The sequence below is a fragment of the Cupressus sempervirens genome, chromosome 10 (assembly GCF_028749045.1).
Source record: "Cupressus sempervirens isolate cs-2001-9-10 chromosome 10, ASM2874904v1, whole genome shotgun sequence".
Lineage (NCBI taxonomy): Eukaryota > Viridiplantae > Streptophyta > Pinopsida > Cupressales > Cupressaceae > Cupressus > Cupressus sempervirens.
In genome coordinates, this window is record NC_143127.1 from 403130224 (window position 1) to 403157934 (window position 27711).

The following is a 27711-nucleotide window of genomic DNA, read 5'->3' on the forward strand; positions in this document are numbered from 1 at the left end:
TTTACATTCTTATTGATGAAATGAGCTTCATAGGAATAAAGCTTCTATTAAAAACAAAATGTAGATTACGCTGGATGTTTTCCCAAAACCAATACTTATGCTTTAGTGGTGTCTCCATAATCTTGGTAGGTGATCTCACACAATTGCTACAAGTGATGAATACATCTATCTACACATTGTAATCACATGCTAGGACAAAATGGGAACAATTCACAATAGTTATCACCTAATAAACAATGTTTTTTACAATAAGGTGAAAATATAACAAAAACATAGTTTTGTCAAGTATTACACAACATACAAAATGTACAACCACACTAAGAAGATTGACAACTTTGGATGACATGCATAGACAACTATGTCACATCAAACAAAAAGGAAATATTTGACAACTCGATGCACCAATTTACTACCAATGATTTAGTGAAGCTACACAATGGAAGAATATTGAAATTGTTAAATTGTTTAGTTGAAATAAATATTGCAACCAACACTCGTAATGTAGTAGACAATTTAATCGATGCCAAACAACTTGAAAAATAGGTATTGAAGTGCTCACAATGAACATATAGACACAAACATGGCTTGTAAATAGAGCTCTTAGCAAAGTAGTTGCCATTATTTATAACCATGATTTTAGATCACCTGATGTTCCAATGTATGTTGTAACAAGGATAAAAAATTATAGAGAGCCACCATTGAACTAAAATGATCCCAAAAGGAAGTTGAAGGAAAATACTAACTTACAATAGCATGGCCTATTACCATACACACATCCCAAGAACTAACACTAAAAAACTAATAATCAACATTGAGAAATTAGAGAGACAGGGCCTAACATTCGCCACCGTATCTAGAGTCAGATCATTGAACAACCATCACATTCAACCAATGTTCACCTTCAAGAGATACTCTAAAATGCTAAACAACCCATACATAACTAAGGAAAAAGAAGAGGAAACACGATTGGAGCAAAACTCTTGCCCATATCTCCCTCACATCACACAACTAGATTTTTAATACCTAATCTCAATGTTTGATAATTTGCTACTTTGTTTTACAAGTTTTGAAGACATGCCATACATTATAAATACACCTTCTCAAATCTAAATAACAATTCTATTTTGTATATTGCAGAAACATTTTTAAAAATATTTAAACTAACTTTGTCAATATGAACTATAACTTGCAGCTATTCATGTTTTGATGAAGGGTGCTCTCTTTAATACCACAAACACATAACATAAACAAAGAAATAACAATAATTTGCGAGAATAAATATGGACTTCTTATTATCGCTGCAAATGCAGAATTACAAAATTTTGAAATACAATATGCAAACCCACATGGGCGCCTTCCTTCAATAATTTACAACACAAAACTGTGAGCTACCACCTAGAGTTGTCCTAGACAATGTACGAGCATTTCTTATATAGGCACTTTTACACCACTTAGGAAGTTTCTAGACATCAAAGCCTAACCCTTGAGACCGACTAACTCTAAAATTACATATAGAGTAAACTTGATACAACTTTGACACTTATTTTGGAAATTTTGGCCTGCCCAACTTTGGAAAGCCATAACTTTCGAACCATTGCTCTGATTGGCTATTATAACCACTTTTCAGAATCATCAACTTTCGATTCTATAAGGCTTAACTTTAAAAACTCCAATCAACCTCATTTTAGGGCCCATCTAGGGCCTCTAGAGCCTTCAACTCTGAGCCTGATGTTTTTATACCAAAATTGCACCACAAAAAATCTACAATAACTCCACAAATACTCATGATATGACACTGATCCTCAACTGGTGGGTTGATATATCCAAGATTAACATCCACTTTTGAAATTAGGACATTTCGAGCTCATATGATTGACTTACTAAGTAGCAAGTCTTCACATACAACAACTCTGCACTAAGACAACTCTTATTCAAGAAACAAAAAGGAAATATTTTTGGATGATGCAAGATTGCTCTTACACCCAAGATGCATCATGTTTTCTCTTACATCAACTATATTCAACACAATTATTCTTAGCAAAAACAATTTTTAGTTTTCCAAACTTATTTCCCATTACCGAACACATGACATATCTATTGACATAATCATTACACCCTATGAGTGTAAGTGGTAGAAAATATAAGATTGTGATGGGATGAGATTGTTGTGACCATCAAGATTCAATCTTTAAGTGAACTATTATCCATTATACTTATAAGTTTGACTTTATTAATATTCATACTTATTACTTCACCCTTTACTTAGTCCAAACAAACACTAAGTTTAAAATTTCTTAACATGACTTTAAAGATAGTATAGCGAGGGGAAACGTCCTTCCATATTGAGATCAATGAACTAGTTGCTAAGACCACAAATCTCGATCCAAATTAACTGGAAGACCACAAAAATCAATCCAAATTAATTGCAAGACCACAAATACCAATCTATGCTCCTCCATTAACATACATGCCTAGCATACGTTCAACTTCTATGATGCGAATTTGGGATTCGAACCTTAACAAAGAAACAACCGCAGAACAATCGTCTGATCTACAGACCAGACAAAATCAAAAGAATAATTACACAAACACACTAAATTTTTTTCTATATTTTCGGAAAAAACACATTTCGATTTCTGAATGGAAGCGGGATCGAATCTCGCATTTACAGACACAAACGACTGGTACGTGGTGTCAATTTCTAGCGTTCCCGATTACCTCGTAGCGCTTCTAAAACCTCACAAAAACCCTGCGAGTTAGGGTTTGAAACATTCGACAGAATAAATAATCCAGATCATGGCGGACCGGAAGAAGCGCCGCGCAGATGCAGGGGATGAAGATGACTCCATCACTGCCCGCAACGACCAATCGAAAGCTGCACTGGCGTTCAAGAAGCGTTTGAAGCCCGACAGCACCATTCTTGCCTCCATCAAAGAATTCTCCAACGCAACCAAGCAAGAAGCCCCCGAGACTCGAACCCTCGCCGACCTGAACCTCCCCCACACCTGCCGCGAGGTCATCGATCTCGACGGGCAGGCCGTAGAGCGGGAGATCGAAAGGACTGTTCTCCAAATTACACGTTCGATCCTTGCTGGTCACGGCTTTGGCTATAACGTCCCTTCCAGAAGCAACACAAACCAACTCTACATCCCTGAGCTCGACCGCATTGTTCTCAAAGACAAAACTTCCTTCCGCCAGTTTGCCAACGTCTCGTCCGTCCGCAAAACCGCCATTACCACCAAAATTCTCCAGCTTGTACACCAGCTTTGTATGAAACAAATTCATGTTACCAAGCGAGATCTGTTCTACACCGACGTTAAGCTCTTCCAGGACCAGGGGCAGTCTGACGCAGTTCTTGATGACGTTTCCTGTATGCTGGGGTGTACTAGGTCCAGTCTCAACGTTGTGGCATCGGAGAAAGGGGTTGTCGTAGGGAGGTTGATTTTTAGTGATAATGGCGATCGAATTGACTGTACGAAGATGGGAGTGGGCGGTAAAGCTATTCCCCCCAATATTGACAGGGTAGGGGACATGGAGAGTGACGCACTCTTCATCCTGCTGGTGGAGAAGGATGCTGCATTTATGAGACTTGCTGAGGATCGCTTTTACAACCGCTTTCCTTGTGTCATTGTCACTGCCAAGGGCCAGCCCGATGTGGCTACCAGGTAGGATCGCTTTTACAAAGTTTTTCACACAGATTCAGTATATCTCATCAATCGTGTATTGTTTCTGTTGTTTTGACAGCTCAATTTTTTTATATGTTATTTCAAAAGCAAACAGACTTGGAAAAAGGAAAAAATTATTCATCAGTTCTGAGAGAGGGTTATACAGATTGAGAAAAGCGGGGACTATAAATGGGAACTCTATTTTCAAAATCTTGTTTTATAATTTCAGTAAATGTCTTCAGATTTAGCTGGGACTTCTAGGTATTAACTTTTAAGCTTTCGATGTCAACGTAAGTGTTATGGAATTAAGCATTATTTTGGAAGGTAATTGTTATCCTATTTGTACCGTTAGACTTAAATAGTCATGATCTCAAACAGCAAGGGTCTCTTCAAGGTAAAACTTAATAAGTTTTCTTTGCCCTTTTGTGAACCTATTGGTGGCGTTTGTGAACTTTAGGAAGGCTTCGATGTTTAATATGTTTTCAAGTGCATTATTGTTGTAAACATGTCCAAAAAGGATACCTCATTGTCTTGACAAAACCCGCATATGAACATTGGATGGAAGTGATATTTTGAAGAAAGTCGAAGTTCATAGTAGCTTTCAGGGTTTTGTTGAACAAGTCTATCTCCTTTCTAGGCATGGAGATTGTGTCGCTGCCTCTGTGCAGGGCATGTTGCAGAGGAAACTCAATGTTGCCTGGCATGTTAAAAATAGAGGGAGAAGCCAGGGGCATAGGTATTTGTCATAAGCGTTCAACCATGTTTATAATGGAGGTAAATGAGAGGGAAAAGCTAGGTTCATTTATATCCATCATAAGCATTCTATCATCTTGATAATGGAGGTCCAACATGTTTGCATTTGCATGTTGCATCAGCAACTGTTGACACCTAGTAGCAATCTAATATGGACTTTGAATGTGTTGAGCAGCATTATTGGCAGGTATCTCAAAGAGGAAGCTACCTATTTGCATTCTTTAATGCTTTCACTCGTTTGGTGTCTGTAAATACTGAGTTCTGTTTGAGTAAAATATGTCAGTTTGGAACTCAAGCATCAAATATAAACAAAGGTCCGGAATATGAGGGAGAGATGAAAGAGGAGGCCCAGTTATTGTAACATCATGTGAATCATTGGGAAATCATCTAGCAGCAAATGCAAGTCTGATTGGCAGGTCATGTACAGAATATGTGACCGTCTTCAAACAGTGAAAAGAGGTTGAAACCTATGCTTTCCAAACCATATACTTGTCTTGAATAGCTCTTGTGAATAAAAGACAACAGAAGGAGGTCTCTAAACATTCTTATGGATTTTTTAGTATGAAACGATGGTGCTCCTGCCTCTACAACAAACTTAGCTTTTTTCGATTAGCACATAGCACTAGATCTGTGAATGGAACTTGTACTCTTACAATCATATCAAGCCCATGTTGATGATGGACTTCCTGCTCCATTTATCTGAGAGGAAACCTAAACTTTTTGCTTGTTGATCCTTGAAAAGAAAGCTATAAGGTCTCAGGCTATCTACAGACAGAACTGAGCACACGTGGTATATTGCATTTGGTGGGTCTTGAGCGAATATGTCACCATACTTTAGAAGCATTCTCACTAACGATGAAAATGCTCGGGGCCATCTGCAGTATCTTATTCATGGAGGCACTTCTAAATTACTTTGTCAACAGTCAGTTTTGACAACTTAAGTGAGAAGATAAGCATTGGGGTACATTACTATGGGTGCCTGTTGCAGAGAAGGCAGTGTTTAATACCTGTCATAACCCTAGAAAGTTGGCAATTCTTTAAGTGACAGTCACCTAAGTTTTTGACAGTGAGTCGCATTGATTTGAGTTTTATTCCACTACTTGACATGCGGAATTGGATACTTAGTATCCCAAATGAAACATCAAATCTCCAACTGTCTCTTGAATAAGGATGCTCATATGCTAAACAATGTACATGGATTGTGTGATCAAATGAGACAACCCTAAGGTTTCTTCTTATTGAGGACTTTTTCTCAGCTACAATTATGGGATATACTGGTATCGTGAAGAGACTTCGCTGTTCATTCAATGGATATTAACTACTTCAACTACTTCTAACCAACAAACTGCAAACGCATGAAGGGTTTAGAAAGTGAATCTATTCCTAGGATGCAAGAGATAATGAATGTCTTTGTGACTCTATCACACTTAGTTTAGCCATTGACCTCAACCAAGCTAGGGCAATCTCCTAAGGTAAATGTAAGATGTTCAAGCTATTACCATTACATTAACACCATCAACGAATGCATATCAATGTGCAAGCAGTGATCGAAGTAGAGCTCGTTAAACTTCTAGTTGACCACACAAAGTAAATTTACAATTGAAAGGCAATTAGTGGTATGTATTAGATGAGTTTCACAAAGATGCATTCAAAATATCTTCCTTTCAACTAATCACTATTTCTAATCAACATGAAATAAAATCCTAATCTAAGTGAGAAAATGTACCACCCAATGCTTTAAAATGGTACAAATAATCTACCGAGAAGATCGAATGAATTATGAAAATTTTTGGCATTATTATAGAAACAACTTCTCCAAGTCTCTCCCCTTTACAAATGACTTGAGATAGCCTTTTATAGAGACTCCTAGTACAATGAATGACTCTAATCAATTCAAGATCAATGGCCAGGGTTATGCCAATAAAGGCCTAATCCAACCAACAACTACAAGCATTACATGCTAAGTTGCCGATTCGGGTTCAGGGACGGATTCGGGTTCATGGGTTCAGGCAATTTTTTTTTCCCATTTGGGTTCGTGAATGGGTTCGTGAGTATATATATGTACACGCGCGCACACACACACACACACAAGAGAAACATGCATAGTTGCAAAACAAAGTCATTTCACAATATGAACAATTGTTGCTTGATCATTGATCAATGACAAATGTCAACGATAAACATTAAATACTCGCTCATTAATCTATCTTCATGATTGTAAAGAAAATTATACATTGAATTACTAAATTGCAAAATGAAATTGCAAAACATAGAGGAGTTCATCAAATAATACATTGAATTACTAAATTGCAAAATGAAATTGCAAAACAAAGACTAGCTCATCAAATAATAAAGTTTGAAACATGATGATAGATGACAAGTGCTTAGTAGTTTATCAATAATCATAGTATCAAATGCCCTTCAAGGGTCAAATGGATCATCATAAAATGAGGGATCAATGGCTTCATCCGGGAACTGCAACTATATCTAGATCCTCATCATTGGAACCCAAACTGGTTCCACTAGTCCCATATGCTGCTATATCATCATCCTCCTCCTCAACATAAGAGATTACATGAGTATAATGTTTTTTATTAAGTTCCTTTTAGAGTTACATTAGAAAACATTTAAAAAACCACTCTTTAAAGTTGTTTTAGCCATAAAGTTGTTTTAGCCCCGGGGTCATTGTGGGTTCGTTCGGGTTTGCTCCAGCAAGGACCCGGACGAACCCACAGTCCAAACTAAGGATCTTGCCCGGACCCGCAACGAACGCAAGGGCAAATCTGGACCCGTGCAAACTTGGACCCGAATCCGGGCAACAAGGGATGAAGCCGGCTTCTTAGATTAAATGCTGACCAATTACATGAAGGCACCACCTCGTGGGCCAATAAGAAAATTACAATGTTTTTATCAACCAATTAGAAAATGGATTACGAATCAGTGGGCCAATGAGAAATGTCACGTGGGCTTACAACAAATCTTCCTTTAGGATATAATTTCTTCTGACTTTTCCGTTTTGGAAAATTCAATAAATCTAGACATAATATTGTTGAGCTCTTCTATGGGGACACAACATGATCCAACTGGTTGGGGATGAATGGGTGCCCCCTGAACATGTTGAGCTCATAAACTTAATTAACTCCTGGCCTTCGTAGGTGATGAGAAAATAACTCTTGATGCTAAATATTATCAAGCCTGCAATTGTGATGGCTCATATTTACAACTTGCTTTATCTTCATAACGTTTTTCGTCCTTTGAAAGTCTTCACCTTGAGACTACCTCATTGTCATGACTTTGAACTTACAACTGTACATTAAATCTTGATGTTGCGATTTTGTTTTGACACTTGTAGAAGTGGTTAAGTGTGGTATATAGTTGGATCTTTCAATTGAACTTCAATTTCTGAAGGAAATTCAAGTTTGTAATGTCTTTTTGTATCTTTGACTTTTAGACTCCATGATGTTGCACTTTGAACTTGATCTTGGATTTGCAGGCACCTTGCTTGCACCATTCCGCTTAATTTGATCTTCAACTCAAGCCTCGTCTTTCTCCCTCATCGATCTTTTTATTTTGCAAAACAACATTTTATTGTTAAACATTCGAATTTCACATCTCAAATTACATGGATTAGTACTTAAGAAAATTAAAGCCTTCAATAAAGATATTCAATAAATTCTAAAAGCAAGACTTCTATCTGATTTTAAATGAATGAGGATTTCAAATTTAGATAATTTAAGCATAATTCCATTCTTCATTCAATCTCATGTCTAAAAATGTATACAAATCCCTTCACCATTTCAGATTTATCATGAGAAAACCAACTCACCTACCTGTCAATAATGAAATTTTGAGTCTAAAACTCAGATCTGCAAGTAATTCAAATTTTAATAGGTCTGATCTTCTTTGTTGGATCAGGTCTTTATACCTTCAACCTGTCTAGATTAGGAAGTATTTAGAACTAGCTTCCAAATATCAATATTGTTTCCTCAAGGTTTAAATAACAAATCAAATATTTTTTGCTGCTCTATGTTTAAACTGCCTGGAGTGAAATTTGATCTGTTTTTGATATTGCTTTGATTAGGGTGTTGAATTGGATTCAACACTCAATTATATATGCCACAGTGCTCAAAGGTCATGTCTGTCACTTAAGGCCAATCTGGTTCCTTAGAGACAAAATTAAATGAAAATGCATTTTTTCACTCCATAAGCAGGCCGACCTGGTGTTCTTCATTTAATTCATGACTTTTTAATTAAATGACAATTATTAAAACTGATCACCATTGAATGCTTGCCATTAATTAATATTTACACTTCAGCATTTAATGACTTCAGCACCTCTAAGACTGACCTCTTAGGTAATTCTCTTTGAATTTTGGAAGTAAATTAGGCAAATTCAGAATTTAAAGGGTGATTAGGGTTGGGCAAACATTGCTAAGTCAAATTTGGATTTCAAGGCCAGATTGGGCAAGTTCATTATGCAATTTGGAAATCTGAGATAAGTTGGACCAGATATACAGATTTTTGTAAATTCATTAAGCATTGGACAAGAACTAAGTTACTGATGCAGGTGTGGATTCAAATGCAGGTATGAGAATCTGGTACACAGATGTGTGAATTTTTTTGTGGAGTTTGGATGCATTTGTGTGTGTTTATAGATATTTACACTGACACACATATGTATACACACAAAATAAAAAATGCAAGAAATATTCAGAATTAAATCATTTGATAGTATTATGATACTTCATCATTTGGGACATTAGGAATCTTGAAGTTAGTTTCATATAATAATAAATTTGGCTTAGCAAATTTATAAAATGGGTCAATTTAATATTATAAAGGGGGTTATAAGATGACAAAAGAAGAAGAGAACGAAAGTCGGAGAAGTGGAAATTGAAGAGTGACAACTTGATGCATTAAAAGAAGGGAGACTCATTTTGGGCATGCTTGGATTTGAGATTGATTTATAGTTTCTATTTGGAGAAAGTAAGAAAGCTTCAACTCCTCTTCAGGATCCAAGGATGCAAACCCTCAGGTTCTTCTTGGGTGGATTAAATGTAGCCCTAATTCATCTTTTATGGTGTGTTCACATCTGAGACTACTGGTGCATTTCATTGTTTCTTTCCAATCTGACTATGTATTTGTATTTAAGATTGGAATTTTGATATCTGGTTATTGTATTGCTGATGTATAATGCAATAACACATTCATTGTTTCTTTCCAATTTGGCTGTGTATCTGTATATAAGATTGGAATTTTGATATCAGGTTATTGTATTGCTGATGTATAATGCAATAACACATTTATGAAGAATTTACATGAATTTGCTAGTTATGATTTTGTATCGCTGAAAGTCATAATACAATAGAGATTACAGAGGTGCTGTATATGAGCATTTGTGGTTACAATCTGAAAGTTTATTGCATGAGATAATTGTTTTCATTCTGAAAATTACTGGATGAGGGAAATGGGTAAAAATATCCATTAGGGATATTACAATGGTATCAGAGCTAAAAAAATTCTGGCATCCTTTGGAGTTTATTGAGAAAAAAATAGTTTTATCAGAACATTTAAGTAATCATCTTTTGGAAAATTGGCAGAGACGAATTTCACAAAAGTTGTGACTGAAGCAGCCTACTTGGGGACTAATTTGTGTAGTTTTGTTTGCAATAATAGGAATTTCATACGACAAGATAACCAGTCCTTTATCATAGTTGATGGGAAGACTTTGCTATTCTATGGATGGTAAAATCCATATTCAATATGGTTATCACTGTAAGTCTTCAACAACTGGCATCTGGGTGAAGACACTGCAGGTTCATAAATTTTAAAGCGTCGTATGTCCAAATAGTTTTTGTGGTGCTTCTTGAAATTATTTGCGTATTGGCAGATCTTATTTAGCGCAAGTTAGAATTAAATCTATGGTCTAGTTGAATTCTTGTGGGCCCCAATTGCAACTGAAAAATCTCTGTGTTGATATATTAACCCATGGGAACTCATTTGAGACTGTTTGCATCTTCTTCCCTAATGGCCTGGAGATTTGAAATTCATATTTTGTGTGGTTTGAGACATAATAGAAGTGGTGGAACAATTCCATAGTAGAAGAATCATGAGTGGAAAGTTATTCTGAACTAGAAATTTGTTTGGTCCGCACGCTTTTTCTGAGTGGGTCAAACATTTGTCCGGTTGTTGGAAAAAGATTGGTGACTATGACATTGAGGGTCGACTATAGCTAGGAGTCGGATTCAGTATCTTGTGCACTTCCGAACCGACAGCATTAATATCCTTGGCTTCTTGGTGCTGAGTGTGAAAAGAGACTTATATATTGGAGGAAATATCAAGCCTAGTTTAAATGATCCGTCCATGACAAGAATATTGGAATAGTCATCAATTCATTCGAACCAGAGACAACACAGATGACAACCATTGCTGTGTGTTTGGAAAATGCAAGAGTAAAAAATATTGTGGGTGTATAAAGACTAACAGGTGATGAGAACAGGAAGCTATGTTTGAAAGGGCGCACATCTCTGTCAGGCAAAGTGTCATGTCCCCTTTTCAAATAATTAAAAAATAATAATCTTTGCTAAGGCAGGCAGGCCCAAGAAAGTGAAGTTTCGGAAAAAGGGGGTTAATCTTTGGAAACTGTTGGACTAATAAATGAAAATTATTATTAAAATATGTTTCATTAACCTCTCTTGGATGTGAGTTACAGTTATGCCCTCTTTTAAGGGGTTTGGAGGCATTTTGGGCAGATACCAGAACTTGATTTTGCTCATTCTTTGTTATTCTTCAGAGGCTGCCAAACCTGTGGAGAAGGAGACCCAAGAACGGGAGTTTGCAGGTTTCCAGGGAGACCCAAGAACGGGAGTTTGCAGGTTTCCAGGAAGGCTAAGGACGGGAGTTTGAAGCCATTCCATGTGCATGCTCATACAGAGTTTGCCTTTGTGCTGAACAGTGCAGATTTGTGGGTTTTCGGGTGTGTTTTTGGTATGAGTTTGGTGTTTCCAGTAGAGTATTTCATATCAGTTTGGGTTGCTGCTGTATTTCAGACTTTAAGATGTTAAAATAGAGCTGAATATATGTATTGGGACGTGATTAAACTTCTGAGATAGATTATTAGTGTTTTTGTGGTGTTTCCGGACATATTTTGTGCTATTTCGGGAGCCCGATGAGCATAGTTTTTGTCCTACATTTTTGAGCTGTTGTGTAAAGGCTATACAGATCTGGAAATGTCAATTTGTAAGCTGTTATGCTGTTGAAATTTCTGTAAAAATTTCCATTTTCAGATTTATTAATAATTTGTGAAGTTGTGAAGCTTTTAGCACTATTTTCAGCATACCCGATTTGGGGTTTCTTGAGGAATTTGGGGGATCTTTGGGATATTAGTTGTTTGATTTTAAAGATCTAATTTGAGGCTTGAAATATCATACAAAATCAGAAAAGGGACATTTCAGTGGTATCAGAGCCATGATCTTGCCAGCCTGAGGGTTTGTAGAAGTTTGCAAGTCAGTTTTGACAACTACCCAGATCTTGCATTTCAGTTTTGAGAACTACCCAATCTTGCATGTCATAATTTATGATTGCATGTTGCTTCTAATCAGCTGCATGTCAAAATTTATGGTTGCATGCTACTTCTAATCATTTTCATGTTAGTTCTTGGTGAATTTGGTGGTTGTAGAAGTTTGCATTTCAGTTTTGACAAGTACCCAGATCTTGCATGTCAGTTTTGACAACTACCTAGATCTTGCATGTCATAATTTGGTGGTTGCATGTTGCTTCTAATCAGTTGCATGTCCAAATCTATGGTTTCATGCTACTTCTAATCATTTGCATGTTAGTTCTTGGTGAATTTGGTGGTTGTAGAAGTTTGCATGTCAGTTTTGACAACTACCCAGATCTTGCATGTCATAATTTGGTGGTTGCATGTTGCTTCTAATCAGTTGCATGTCCAAATCTATGGTTGCATGCTACTTCTAATCATTTGCATGTTAGTTCTTGGTGTTTGAAGAAGTTATATCCTATTGGGGTTACACTCTACTTTATCCAGAATGGACAGGTATAGTACAGGGTCTCAGAGGGAACGATCTTGGACAATTGATAGCCAGAGTCAAAATAGTAGAAAGGATGGTTATTTAGACATTCGAGATAAACTTATGAAAATAAGCCATGACATGTCTAAACAGTTGGTTGAGCACCACCGTATAATGAATGACATGTTATCTGACCCAGCTAAGGTGGATAAGTTGATTGGATTTCTATTTGGCAGATTTTCTCACAGGACAGATGACACAATTCCCAAGAACTTGCATGAGGAGTTTGAGAAACTAGCTGATAGCCAGGTAGAGGTCTCAGATTCTACTCTGCCACAGGAGGTGGTGGGAAAGGATATTACACAGATTGATAGTAACGGTCAACTTGATACTCAAATTGAGACAATTGTTTACAGGTTGTCAAAGGGTGATGCCACAGGTATTCAGGATGGTATAGTTACAACAGGCAGTGACTACAGTGTAGTGGGTTCAGATGATGATTATGAGGATGTTGTTGTGCAGGATGGTGAGATACCTGGTAGAGATGAGCAGACATTGAGCATTCATGAATTTGCTGAGAAAGAGCACCAGGCACAGTTAGATGCTTCATCACATGAGGTTGAGGCTGGTAGTACTTCACATGATTTGTCCAGCCAGCTGAAGGTGAACAAAGATAGTATTGTGACTTCATTACCTCATCATGACAGGTATGTGGAGTTAGCTGGTATTGGTCATATTACTCAGGTGAGGAGTTTTCTTGAGTTACCAGTTGATTCTAGTTTACGGATATCCACTCGAGATTGTTATATTGGCATTTGGGATTCAGTTGGCAGGAGATCTTTAACACTTTTTGGTAGCAGTGTTTGTTTGGGTGCTATCATGGATTTGATTAGCAGATTGCACGGTGTTGTCTTTTCTTGTGCTAGCAGCTTGTCCAATGTTGGTATTAGTTTTTATACACCGATGTTGGGCTTTGTTCATATATCCAGTCGACCATACTTGCTAGAATGTGTTGATGATATTTCATATTTGGCAGTGTGTATAGATGAGTCCCAGGATCATATTGGCATTGATGACATCCAGGAGGATGCAGTGGGCAATTTTGAAGACTTAGTTTCCTTGGGTATAGAGGAGTTGGACAGCAATGCTAATGTTTTTGATACTCCGTATGTTGATATGAGTTTTAGATTTGATTCACAGAATATGGATGGTAATACTCTAGAGACTAGTAACTTTGAGGATACTCCTTTAGACAGTGCATCAGAGGAGGTTTGTAGGAGACAGTCAAGCGAGTGCCATCATGTGTTTAATCAGTTGAGAGTTAGTGACCAAGACATTGCTATCACTTGCCAGCATTTTGATGCTGCTCGTCAGTTGTTAGCAGTTTATGGATGGGGTTCTCTTACTAGTGATGAGCAGGGAGGCAGTTATCTTTCCTTGACAGAGTTCCACTCTTTATGGGAGGCTATCCAGATTCTGAGACAGGATTATATGCAGTTGGTAGCCGACAGAGATTATCTTATGAAGTGGGGCAGTACAGCATATGATGCATTGTTGGCCAAGGAAGATGAGGTGAGTGAGCTTACTGAGCAGCTTGTGGTGACTTCTGAGATTCTTGAGAGTACACAGTTGGCTTTCAAGGAGTCACAGTTTCATTTGGCTAAGGTGACCATGGAGTTAGAGCGACTACAGTCTTCACCTGATTCTATACAGTCACAAGCAGTGGTGTTTGGTGATCCGAAGATGTCTATGGCCGAGATTGTCAGAGACAGTGGAGATGGGGATGCATCCATTCTTGATACTAACATTGGAATATCAGGTTCATTCCCACTAGAGTTAGGTTCAGTTGAGTTGGGTGTTGTAGCAGATTGTTGTATGCCTGACATGGTGGTGGCCTCTAGTATTGATGGCACAGAGACTAGAGATTTATCAAAGATCATGTGTGATGTTGGTGAGTCGGCAGTTGGCATGGTTCCTACTAGTAACACTACTCCCTTGGTGATATCTTCGGAGGTAGTAGTTAGTTCCAACGTGGTTAATGATCAATTGCAGTTAGTTTCATCTGGATTACAGTCTGAGCCACTGACTGAGATTGGTGCATTCTATCGGCATTACACTGTGAGGTATGCTCATCAATTTACCTTTGATGACCATGTTGATGAGATAATGATACAGAGATGTACTTTGGTTCCTAGTGCTTATCATCAGTTATGGGACAATTTGATGCCTCAAGATGAGAGTTGTGATGGGCATGACATGGCGATAGGTTCTACAGTTGACAGCTTGACAATACATGACTTACAACAGGAGTTTCAGAGTGATGCTTCAACGGGTGTTGTTATTGATTCTACTCCTTTGGCTATGACATCTCCTGACTTAGCTGGTGATCAGTCACAGTGGGTTGTATCACTTGTTCATGGTGAGTTGTTGACTAAGGTTGGTTTTTTTTATCAACATTATATTGCAAGGTATGTACATCAGTTAGCATTTGATCCTTGTGTTGAGGAGTTGATGGCAGGAAGATTTGGTTTGGGTTCCAATTCTTGCTATTTATCTTGTGATGGCTTTTCACCATCAGGGGTGCATGGTAGTTATGGTTATGAGATAGTGGCCGGTGATTTGCAAAGTTGTGTTGACTGCAGAAGTTGTACAGTGTGTGGATTCTCCATACTTGGTACAGTTTCATTCGAGAGCATTCACCATTGTTGCAGAGTTGGATTGTGCATTCCGTATAGGCCAGTGGGATGCGTTGATGGTATTTACCGTGTTGGTAGTTTGATTTGTCCACTTTGCTTGGGTTCTGATGTTCTAAGAGTTTGTGCCTCATGGGTTTCTGACTGTGGAAGTTGTGATTTTGGAGTTCGGTTGAGTTATAATTGTCAGTTTGATTATGGATTCCTCTTGGTCATATTGCAGAGGATATTGCAGGAGCCTGTGTTAATTGGTAGTAGTATAGTTCATGACTACATTTGGGATCCAGGTGGATTGATTGGTTTATTTTTCAGCCATTGCTTGAGGACAAGCAATGTTTGGGAGGGGAGGACTTGTCATGTCCCCTTTTCAAATAATTAAAAAATAATAATCTTTGCTAAGGCAGGCAGGCCCAAGAAAGTGAAGTTTCGGAAAAAGGGGGTTAATCTTTGGAAACTGTTGGACTAATAAATGAAAATTATTATTAAAATATGTTTCATTAACCTCTTTTGGACGTGAGTTACAGTTATGCCCTCTTTTAAGGGGTTTGGAGGCATTTTGGGCAGATACCAGAACTTGATTTTGCTCATTCTTTGTTATTCTTCAGAGGCTGCCAAACCTGTGGAGAAGGAGACCCAAGAATGGGAGTTTGCAGGTTTCCAGGGAGACCCAAGAACGGGAGTTTGCAGGTTTCCAGGAAGGCTAAGGACGGGAGTTTGAAGCCATTCCATGTGCATGCTCATACAGAGTTTGCCTTTGTGCTGAACAGTGCAGATTTGTGGGTTTTCGGGTGTGTTTTTGGTATGAGTTTGGTGTTTCCAGTAGAGTATTTCATATCAGTTTGGGTTGCTGTTGTATTTCAGACTTTAAGATGTTAAAATAGAGCTGAATATATGTATTGGGACGTGATTAAACTTCTGAGATAGATTATTAGTGTTTTTGTGGTGTTTCCGGGCATATTTTGTGCTATTTCGGGAGCCCGATGAGCATAGTTTTTGTCCTACATTTTTGAGCTGTTGTGTAAAGGCTATACAGATCTGGAAATGTCAATTTGTAGGCTGTTATGCTGCTGAAATTTCTGTAAAAATTTCCATTTTCAGATTTATTAATAATTTGTGAAGTTGTGAAGCTTTTAGCACTATTTTCAGCATACCCGATTTGGGGTTTCTTGAGGAATTTGGGGGATCTTTGGGATATTAGTTGTTTGATTTTAAAGATCTGATTTGAGGCTTGAAATATCATACAAAATCAGAAAAGGGACATTTCACAAAGTTAATCCAAAACATGAGTGGCAAGTATTATTAGCATCACATTGGAGGGAATTTTCTAATCTGCCAAAGTTATACTGGCTAAGCGCGAGCGAGAGTTCATTAAGGAAACGCTATTGTGTATCTATTTCCTCTTCAAACTCAGGTCTCTTGGCCATATGGACCAGAGGAGTTAGTAGTTATAATTTTGGCTACAGGTCTGACATTCAAGTGTTATTCTTTTTGTTGGTAATGACAGAATATTTGTTGAGTGCACTGAAGGTGAATAGAGACGCATAATACCACATCTATTACTATTTGTGGGCAAATTAAAAGAGTTTGATTTCATATTAATTGGTCCTAGACTTAACATTAGGAAAATCATCGGCCTTGGTAATATTTTTAGAAGTCACAATCGGGCTAGAGAGGCAAAGAAATGTTTTGGTCTGATATTAATATTTAATCGATGCATTGAGCATGCAAGGAAGGGTTAGATCTTATGTTTAGTAATTGATTTTCTTGTAGTCAAAGGTGTAAACTTAGTGGCATCAGATTTGCAAATTCCAAGAATGGCACCCACTAACAACATGGTCAAGATACTTTATGAAACATGTAGTAAATTGGTGTTGAAGTCTCAAACAAGGGAAAAGGATCTCATCACCCTAATTCAACTGGAAGGATGTTTGACAATTGTTGACCAATCGCCCCTAGATTTATTGCAGGCTGCTCTTGTGCCTACAGTGATGGAGTTGAAACAACTCAAGTGGCTGAAGCATTTAGATAGCGATATAAAACTATTAGTTGCTTCATGTCTAATGGAGGTCATAAGAATTTTAGCACCACAGGAACCCTATGTAGAAGACACCATGAAGGAGGTAGTTCAGCTCATTGTTGATAGTTTTCAACATCTTAGGTGACAGTAGAAATCGTCATTTCCTAAGAAGGGCAGCCATACTGAAATCTTTTGCAGAAGTCAGATTGAACAATCTTCTACTTGACTTGGGATTGTATGATTTGATTTATACCATGTTTCAACATTTTCTGGGCACAATTGGTGAAGAGCACCATGCAGATATTTTTTCAGCTATGGAAACTATTATGGTTATGACCATAAACATGAGTGAAACTCATTTCCAACCTCTTCTGCATATGCTGTTAGCAGTTTCAAATAGAGAACAAAAGGCTTCAAAAGCTGCTTGTAACTCGGTCAACAAGGTGCTTAAACAATGTGAGACAAAAATTGAGAAGTACAAACAACAACGGGCTAAACAAGAACCAAAGGCAAGGGAATTACATGTTGTAGAATCTCAGAAAATGAGCAAGAACCAAATGAGGAAAGAGCATATTTGTTTTACTTGCAAGCATAGCTGGTCGATTGCATTTGTGAGGAAAACAAGAAAGAAGATTCAGCTCAAGAAGTGCAGATCACGTTGACAAAGTTTAGGACTCAGTAGTCTAACTTCAATGTGATGAAGATCATGAGTGGGATCCTGCTATGGATGATGGTAAGGGTTGTTCTAACATCTTATTTGGTGAATTGGAAGTGGTTATTAACAAGCGTTTTCATGAGAATGTCTATCTATAGATATGTCTAAAAATGAAATTGCAGGTCTCCATGAGGATGGACGATTTGAAAACAATGGTGTATTAATTGATGAGACAATACAAATGAAGATAGAGGGAAATCCTTAAAATATTGCAGCTGATAATGAATCTAGTATTTAAAATCTAGAGCAAGATGTTACTATGGGGGCTGAATTGAAGGACCAATCAGAAATTCCATTTCAAGTTGATGGTTTTGGAGTGTATAATTTGGAGGATAAGCCGAACGTATCAAACGATATGGTTATTGCAGCCTTAGTGCATTTTGATAACACCTATAAAAACATTGAAGAAATTATGTGGGAAGTTAAAAGTGTTGAGAAAGAGAAGGGAATAATGGATGGAACCAATAATGGAAACCTTCACATTCTTAAGAAGGCATTGGAAAGAATGAAATTAGATTACTTGAATTTTCTCAAAGAGAGTAATATGGCTATCAAACACGCTGAAGATAAAGAAAGGGAGATAGATGAGTTGTGTCTCCAACTAAGTATGACACAATATTCATTACATCAGGCTGAAAATCAGATTTCGAGGACAACCACTCACCAAGATGGTGACCAAGAACCTAAAGCTGAGGAGATCATACAACTAGTAGAAGGGATTCACACCCTTGGTGAGAGTGAAGAAGGGCACAATGTATACGCTTCCCCTTATCTATATGAGGATCATTATGCCTAAGATGACTATAAGGACCAACATGAAGACTACCGTAAGAACTCTGATTTTTATGACAACAGTGGTATATCTTCACAATGTCATGTGGATAGATATGAACCAAGTGAAAATAATTCAGATATTCTACTTGACAATGATCTTTTCATTGATGAATTTGTTGATTTAAGTGATGATACTTATGGTGATGCTGAAAATTTAGAATTATCCTTAATGAATATTCATGCTTTCTATAGATTATCTAGAGATGTATCACCGAGTCCTCATGAGATGGCAGCTATTCACTTATTGGTTGGTGATTTTTTCTACATCTGTACTTCAGTTATCAGTGGCTATCCTACTTGGACTATTAGTACATTCTCAAATTTGGCTTGGCTTATAGGGGTTAGTGAGTTACATGCACATGAGTGGGGACAATATGTGTTGTCATATATTCCAGAGAGATGTTTACCTTTCTAGTTAAGAGGCATAATGGTGACAACATTGTCATTCTTGATGCTGATCTGAGTTATGACAACATCTTAAGTCACGATGAGTTGGTTTCTTTGCATATGGGCATTGTGTTGGGCATCTATTTATTCAACTGGCTGGTTCAGTAGGTTGGAGATTCATTGATCATCTATTTCTACACCTAGAATCATACTAATATGTTGGTTTGGGATCCAAGTGTTAACAGGTTGTATGTTTTACATTTTGTGTATTATGTTGTGATGCTACACAGTCAGAGATTTATGATTAGAGTCGAGTAGCCTATAGCTGCAATGTCGATTCAAAGATTGACATGGGATCTAGGGATCATGGTGATAGTTGGGTTGCATTCTCAATTTGGGTACCACAAGGTCCACAACATGGTATGTCCTAACTTTAGAATTCCTAGTATGGGCCACAATGATGCTAGTAGATGGATGTGGGACCTCGGTATTGGCTTATGGATTCATGATTGCTTGAGAACAAGCAATCTCAAGGGAGGACAATAATCTCCCCTTTTTGGGACATTAAGAATCTTGAAGTTAATTTCATATAATATTAAATTTGCGTTAGCAAATTTATAAAATGGGTCAATTTAATTTTATAAAAGGGGTTATAAGGTGACAAAAGAAGAAGAGGACGGAATTTAGAGAAGTGGAAACTGAAGAGACATAGCTTGATGCATTAAAAGAAGGAAGGGAGACACATTTTGGGTGTGCTCGGAATTGAGATTGATTTATAGTTTCTCTTTGGAGAACGCAAGGAAGCTTCAACTTCTCTTCAAGATCCAAGGACACAAACCCTCAGGCTCTTCTTGGGTGGATTGAACGTAGCTCCAATTCATCTTCTATAGTGGATTCACATCCGAGACTACAGGTGCATTTCATTATTTCTTTCCAATTTGACAATGTATCTGTAATTTAAGATTGGATTTTTGATATCTGGTTATTGTATTGCTAATATATAATGCAATACCACATTTATGAAGAATTTACATGAATTTTCTAGTTATGATTTTGCATTGCCGAAAGTCACAATACAATAGAGATTATAAAGGTTCTCTATATGAGCATTTGTGGTTTCAATCTGAAAGTTTATTGCATGAGATAACTATTTGCATTCTGAAAATTACTAGAAGAGGGAAATAGGTATAAACATCCATTAGGGATAATATGTTATTGATCAAGATAAATATTAAATTGTTAACATAGGTTTCTGGATTTGATTGTATGTGTTTTTTTGCATCAACGCTTTGGATCACACTCTGTGATCCATCATTCTCTGCCATACATCTCTTGCTATTCATTCTGGTGATGGATCATAGAGCGTGATCCGAAACATTGATGCAAAAAAACACACAATCACATTCAGAAACCTGTGTTAACAATTTTGATGGATTGTGGAAATTTGATAGCTCTAATAAATATTAAATGTTAATTGATAGTTCACAAATATTCAAATAAGCAAATATCATGTGTCTTTTTTCATGATCTCAATGAAAATCAGAAAAGCATTACAATTACAAAATCAATTGTAGTTCCTGATTCAATGCTCATCGACTAGGATTCACTATTTAGAATCATAAGGATTCTCAAATAAATCATCACCATCTTCAACTGTTGCAAGTTAAAGATCATTTGATTCCAAAGTGGTTCCACTTGCACTAGATGCACCATGTGTTAAGATGTAATCATCATCATTATAATTTGTAACGAGTGTAGTAAGGTCCACAACAATTGCATCCAAGTTGGCACACTCAAGGGCTACATCCCAAAGCTTTGCTGCCTCATCCTTGTAGTTTGGATCCTTAAGACGTAAGTTGCAATCAATAGAAACCAACTCTTTAGTTTTTTTTGAGTCCAACTGGTTATGCTTCACTAAGTGGATAAAGGAGTGCACACTCCAATTCTCTTCAGCAATAGAAGAACTTGCAACCTAGATAGTGTTCACAAAATAAAAATAAAAATGCAAATTAGATTAAAGAATTTTTAGTACTAAATTGTAGAATACAAGTAGAAAAAAAATCTATGAGAAGATCTTGATTGCAAGAGGTTGTACATACTTAAAAAGGTTGACCATAGGGGTACCACCATATGATAGCTTTCATGTCGTTTTGCTCATTAATAGTTAGATTGTGATTTCCTCCTAAAGCAAACAAGCAAAATTTTGTCCTAACTTTTTTCTCTTCTTCTTCATCTGGGAAGTGTTTAGGGTGAAAATGGAGATGCTTTAATCGGATGTAGACCTCTACTTCACACTTATAAAACATTCAAATGGATGTGTAAAGGGAAAGAGATAATCCCCAAATATGATTTGTCTTTATAACCCAAATTAGATTAGCAAGGACGGAAAAGAGAAAGGGTGCCAATTCTAAATTTGAATTGTAAAGGAGAATGCAATATAAGGAAATACACTCTTTGGCCCTTGTAGGATAATGTATATGCAAAATTGAACTAATCGATTAAACAATGTAGAGCTAGGTGCTAAGTGTGTACAATCAACCCAATTAAAATATAGTTCTAAGATATAGATATGAAAGGAAATAAAATATGAAATACTCACCTTGAAATATGTAGTAGAAGATGTATTTTAGCTTCGAAAATCGTAGATCCGAGCTTGTTTCTGAATATTTGACTGTGGATCTATGAAAAAAAAACAAAACAAACGAAACCCAAAAATTGTTCTTCCAAAAAGCAGAAAGTTCAAGGTCAACCTAGCCGGTCACATTCCCACGAGGTTGATGTGTACCAGGGAACTATAACAAGTCGAACCAACTTCTCCAGAAAGCTCCCAAGGAGTAATTTCCAGATCAATGTGTGAAATCCTACTATATTGTTCCTACACAGAAAGTGAAGGGTTTTTGTTGTTTGGTGAGTGAGGGCCTGCCTTGGTCAAGCCCTAGATTGAGGAATCAACCTTGGAATGATAAATGTAAATGACTGAAACAAGATAAATGTTAGGATTCACCTTGCTTAAAACCCTTGTCAATAAGGATTTTGTTTTGTAGAGCATTGAAGATGTTGAATTCGATGTATAAATGTAGGGTACCTCCACGATTTGCCAACAATACGGTAGATCTTGAAGAGGAAATGCCTACAAAGGATCCTTCAATGCTTGATAGAAATCTCCTTTGCCTGATTGTTTGAACTCCTTGAATGCAAAGTATAACTTACTTGTCTTCTACAAGTGTGGATGTCTTGTGAATGCTTGATGTGAGAATGAAACCTTCAAGCCTCCTTATATATGAGTTGTCGGGTAGGACTTTTAACTTTTTTTATTATTATCATTTTTCATTGGAAAATGACTTGCCTCTAACGTGTCATGGGATGGCCATGGATTTGGAATAAAACATGAAGATAATGAGTATTTTGACAAGAAGTTCTAGTCAGTTCCGATTAGGATTAAGCAGGGATGTAGCAGCACTTTATCTATTTTTATGAAGCAGTATATAAATGAACAGGGATGTTTGGTGGAAGAGTCATCAATACTTGTGAGAACATGAACCAATTCGATGTTCAAATAATTTGAAATACAAAAAGACAACCAAGGGCAGACACTTTGCAATAATAGAGATGTGATAATGCTTTAATCATATATAGACCCCTACCAGACCTTAATGGGGATCTGCTATTTTATTGAGGAATAAATTATTGCCTGTAAATAGTGATGTGTCGGAAAAGTGAAGAGCTAGGAAGTAATTTAGAATTGTTGAATGCTGAAGAAAAGGCCAAAATAAAATAGGAAGCTGTAAATAGAAGAATCAAAGGCATGTTTGGTGAAATAAATACACATTAGTGAATTACTTGCCAAGTCAACAATATAGCATCAGGTCACTAGCAGAGTGATCTCATCCGAAGACTCATTTTAGCATTTGTTGTTATTGATTTTGAATCAAAAGTATTACTGCAATACCAATTCAATAATTTCTCAATAATTAAAGTTCGGTCCTTGAAGAATAGTGTGGAGTATCTTATAGTGAATTAGAATTAGATGTATTGGGAAGTACAAGTAGTGGAAGAGGAGAGTGAGGGTCGTGTAAACCAAATTGATAATAATTGGTGCTATCTACAATTTCAGTCAGCGGTTAAAGGAAGATTATATAGAAAAGAAAATGACCAGAAAATAATAATACGATGAGAAGAGTATAGAGAACAAGACATATCCCCAAATATTATGATGATTAGCAGCAAATTCATATAGTGTATACTGCTACCACTACCTTACCATAAACTACATATATCACTGAAAATTTTCAACCTGCAAATACGAGGAATATATACAAAGTAAAGACAAGACCAAAAAGAAGACCAAACACCAGAACCATTGGGTTAGTGTAATAGGAACCTTCATCGAAGAGCAAAATAGGAATTTCCCTCTAGCCATCGCATACAGTCAGCAATACTAGAGTTGTTTATGTAGTATCAAAATGACAGGTTGACTCAGCGAAAAATGGAAAAATGGAACCTTAACGAATTTCTGCATTCCACATGGAGAATTATGGTGAAGTTGGTCTGTCCGAAAAGAAACTATATTAAAGGATGGGTGACGGGCCACTAATACTAGTCCATGCAGGAAATAATCCGGAACAAGCGAGGGATATAATACCAATACAGGAAAAAGATATATAAGTCAAATTTTAAACAATAGCTTGTGGTACATGAGGTATACGGAGAAATATATAAGAAAAAGCCATATTTAAAAGGGAAAGAGAAGGACCGAAGAAGTATATAAAACAAAATATATAACTGATCATAGTGGAAGGAAAGTGAACGGGCAACTGAGGAAATTCACGTTTAATATTCTCCACATCTGGTGTAATTGTGACTACAATAGTACATGAAACCTTCCAGTCAATAGATCAGAATTATATTTCATTAAGGTAAATACTATGCACACTATCATGTTTTGTCAATGATAATATGTTCATAATATTTCTGAATTAGAAAAACAAGGATACAATGTAGGACTATTTAACCCAATTGATAGGTCATTCTGAGATGGGTAAGGATCAGCATCTCTGGAAGATGCCTTGAGGATTAACCAAGATGGGATCAAGTTGCCTTGAGGTTACTCCAAGATGGGTTTGAGGGGTTGGATCCAGAGAAACCTTGAGGAAGGCTGTTGATGCTTGGTGATAAGCATCCTTGTGTGACTGTTTCGCTAAAGATCTCTCTCGCTAAGACATAGTGTTGAAGATTGTAGCTGCAATAGAGATCTTTATCTCTAGAAATATAGTTGTTATTATTGTTATGGTCACCTTCAGCTGAAAATGACATTTATGATAATAATTGTAATATTAAATACATGAGTCATTCGACAGCGTTGAGGCATGCACGTGGAAATACAAAGAGTTGTATATTTGAAAAGTGGAGTCATGCTTTGGAAAATTCAAGAGATCTTTAGTTGTAATGTGAAGAGTCTCTATTAGTTATATATATCGCAATAAGCAAAAAACATTGCACACTTGAACATTATATTATGATTTATCAATAAAGTGAGATTTTGTTGTGCGGCTGGGTTTTCCCCATCATTCTGGAAAGGTTTTCCCAGGGTAACTTCTGGTGTATGTTGTAATTGTTTTGCCTTCCTTATTGCTGTTTACCATTTCATTTTTGGGCTAAACTTAACAAATTGAAATCTTCACTGCAAGCACCCAATGAATGAGCCCGGTGGAGGTGGCTGAGTGGATGTTCCCGAAGCCCCCAAGTCTAGGAAATGTTCCCCCAGAGGGGACATGAATTTTTCTGGGGGGTGTAACATTTCCCCATGGAATACTGTTCATTTCTAACATAAGTTACCCACATCCTGGGAATGATCCCATGTTTCACTAGGTTGTTGACTTCAGCAAGTATGTGAATCTTGATGATAACACTTATAAACCTAAATACTGGACAACCAATTAATTTTTTTGAAAAGAAACATATAAAAGCATGAGGTCTGTAATGAACGCTCCAATTCTTATACCACTTTAGCTCACAAGATTGTGACACATAATGATAAGATTTTGTATATTGTATAAATTTGAAAAGGGAAAATTGTTTCTATGAATCTAAGTTTTTGGTTGACACGTTTCAAGATAAGAAGTCTGTACGTAACCAGATCTTGTTGGCAGTCAGTCTTATAAATGACAAAAATAATTGAAAGAACATGGACAAACCAGAGTCATTGTGAATTTGTGATGACTGTAAGAGGAGGCCTGCCTTATGTGGACATCAGGCATTATGATTTTAAGGATGCACACACTTTTAGAAGTTCAGAAATGATGATAGTTTCTTGTTTTAACATTTGATAAAATACAGAATTGAACAATTATGGAAAGAGAAAAACTAGTTACTTCAGAGATTTAAGTGAATCTTCGTTTTGGATAGCAAATCATTTGGAAGGAAATTAACAGAAATTCATTGGGGAGTACTAAGTACTAGTCAGCAAAGTTATATGAAATTTTTTAAAGAAGTCAGTACATAACACGAGAGCATTCATATGATGTCCCCTTCCATGTTTCTAAGTGCTTATATAAAAGAAGAACATGGTGGACCATGCATTGTTGTGAGTGTAAATAGCCACTGCTGTGGATAACTTTATGGTAACAGCTTTCAGGAAGGAATTCATAATTCCTGGCAAATTATGTTCTAATTTTGTCCTTCATTTTTTCTATATTGAGCTTTTAAATAGGAAAATATCCTTCCATATTGAAAAAGTATGGACACAATAGAGTCTTGTGAAGAACATGTCAACAAGTGGTCTTTAAAGGAGCTGTACCAAAACTGGGTTTAGTTTGATGAAAGAGATCATCCATATTCTAATTATTTCTAAACCACCAAATTCTGAAATTATTCCACTTGCAATATAAAATGATCCTTGAAGCTAAGGGTGCAGCCCTGATTCAATTCGTATGTTTGGCATATTCTATTATAAAAAGGCGAATGTATAGTTTATTGTACAAACATAGGATTCCTTGCAAAACTTTTCAATAGCACCTTCCTGCAGAGCATTTTCATGTACAATTATAATTGCATTGTTGCTGCACAGATTAAAAATTTCCCACATTCCATCCAGAAGTGAATGAATTAGCTTGTTTCACCAAAACATGTGTAACTTCCGTGCTATACTATCTATGATAATGCCACACTATAAAATATTTTAAGAAAATATTCTGTTCTTTTGAGGCATCCTATACTCTATTATTTGCAGGTTTGGAGCTGTGCATATAAACAAGCATCTATTTGCTTATAAGTTGTATGGGAGCATTTAAAGTTTAAACATACCAAGGTTTTATTGATCCCCAGAATGGCCATAAAAGCAAAAAAAACATTAATATTTTCCATTTGGAACTCTTAGTTTCTTAGGTTTGGTAATACTAAACTTGTCTTTATATAATTTTCACAATATTTTATATATAGATTTCATAAAACTTGCCTATTTTTCACAGAATAAGATATCATTTCTTTTGAATTTAATGGTAATCTTCATTTTTGGATGTCAATTTTTATTTGAAAAAAGTTAAGAACAATAACTAACAACTATGATTATAACTACAACCAGGTTATTTATGAAGAAGATGAAAACAGAATTGAAATTGCCAGTTTTGGCCCTGGTTGACAGTGACCCTTATGGTCTCAAGATTCTGTCTGTTTACATGTGTGGGTCCAAGAACATGTCATATGACAGTTCAAATCTTACAACTCCAGATATCAAGTGGCTGGGGATTCGACCCTCAGACCTGGACAAGTACCACATTCCTGACCAGTGTCGGTTACCCATGACAGAGCAGGATATTAAGACTGGAAAGGACTTGCTTGAAGAAGACTTTGTGAAGAAGAACCCTGAGTGGGTTGATGAGTTGAATATTATGGTTAAGACTAAACAAAAGGCTGAAATTCAGGCATTGAGCTCCTTCGGTTTTCAGTATTTATCTGAGGTTTATCTTCCACTGAAAATTCAGCAGAGGGATTGGATTTGAGGTTGGTGATGTCTAGGCTTTCAACCCTAATCTCCGAATCTTTAGCGCATCTTCCAGCTTTTGTGTTGGAATCAAGATCTGAAGGCCTATAAGTATTGATAATAGAAATTTGAGGCAATGTTTTTTCCAAACCTTGAAAATGTAGTGCAATGTACATCTTGGAGCCTCTAATATCTTTCTCAATGCTTTTTGAATACTTAACGCTGTTCTTGACCCTTTGCATTTTTTTATTGATGCAAAATTTATAATCGTGGGATTAGCAAGATGTCTATTTCAGTTTTGGATGTGAAAATTTCTGCACTATGTTGTGTGAATCTGTATTGTAGTTTATCCTTTTTTTATCTCTGTAGCTAGGATAGTTCAATTTAGATTTTGATTCCCTTATTTGTTTATGTCTAGCCATGACAGTTCAGTTTTAAATTAGATTCCCCTGTATGTGCTATGCACTGGAAAAAAATAATTTGTCCCCATTTGTGCACCAAAATCAGCAAATGGGATATTTTGTATACGAATGGTTTACAACCATGTTCATGTTAGACTTTGCTACAGATGTAATACGAAGGTATACATACATTTACAAAATATGTGAGTATACAAGTACTTCTGAGTTTGATTTGCAA

The 27711-nt window shown here is 36.6% G+C and overlaps 1 protein-coding gene across 1 annotated transcript; it reads left to right on the forward strand.

Annotated features, from left to right (window-relative positions):
* Window positions 1-2636: 2636 nt before the first annotated feature.
* Window positions 2637-27372, forward strand: RHL2 (Spo11/DNA topoisomerase VI, subunit A protein). The gene is made up of 2 exons (XM_089803256.1): window positions 2637-3665; window positions 26674-27372. Exons 1-2 carry the CDS (start codon window positions 2797-2799, stop codon window positions 27089-27091), a joined length of 1287 nt encoding a protein of 428 aa, XP_089659382.1. The 5' UTR covers window positions 2637-2796; the 3' UTR covers window positions 27092-27372.
* The last annotated feature ends 339 nt before the right edge of the window (window positions 27373-27711 follow it).

Coding starts and splice junctions, on each gene's coding strand:
- RHL2 (XM_089803256.1), top strand. CDS start 2,797: ATGGCGGACCGGAAGAAGCGCCGCGCAGATGCAGGGGATGAAGATGAC. Junction 3,666..26,673: donor CAGCCCGATGTGGCTACCAG/GTAGGATCGCTT, acceptor AACTACAACCAG/GTTATTTATGAAGAAGATGA.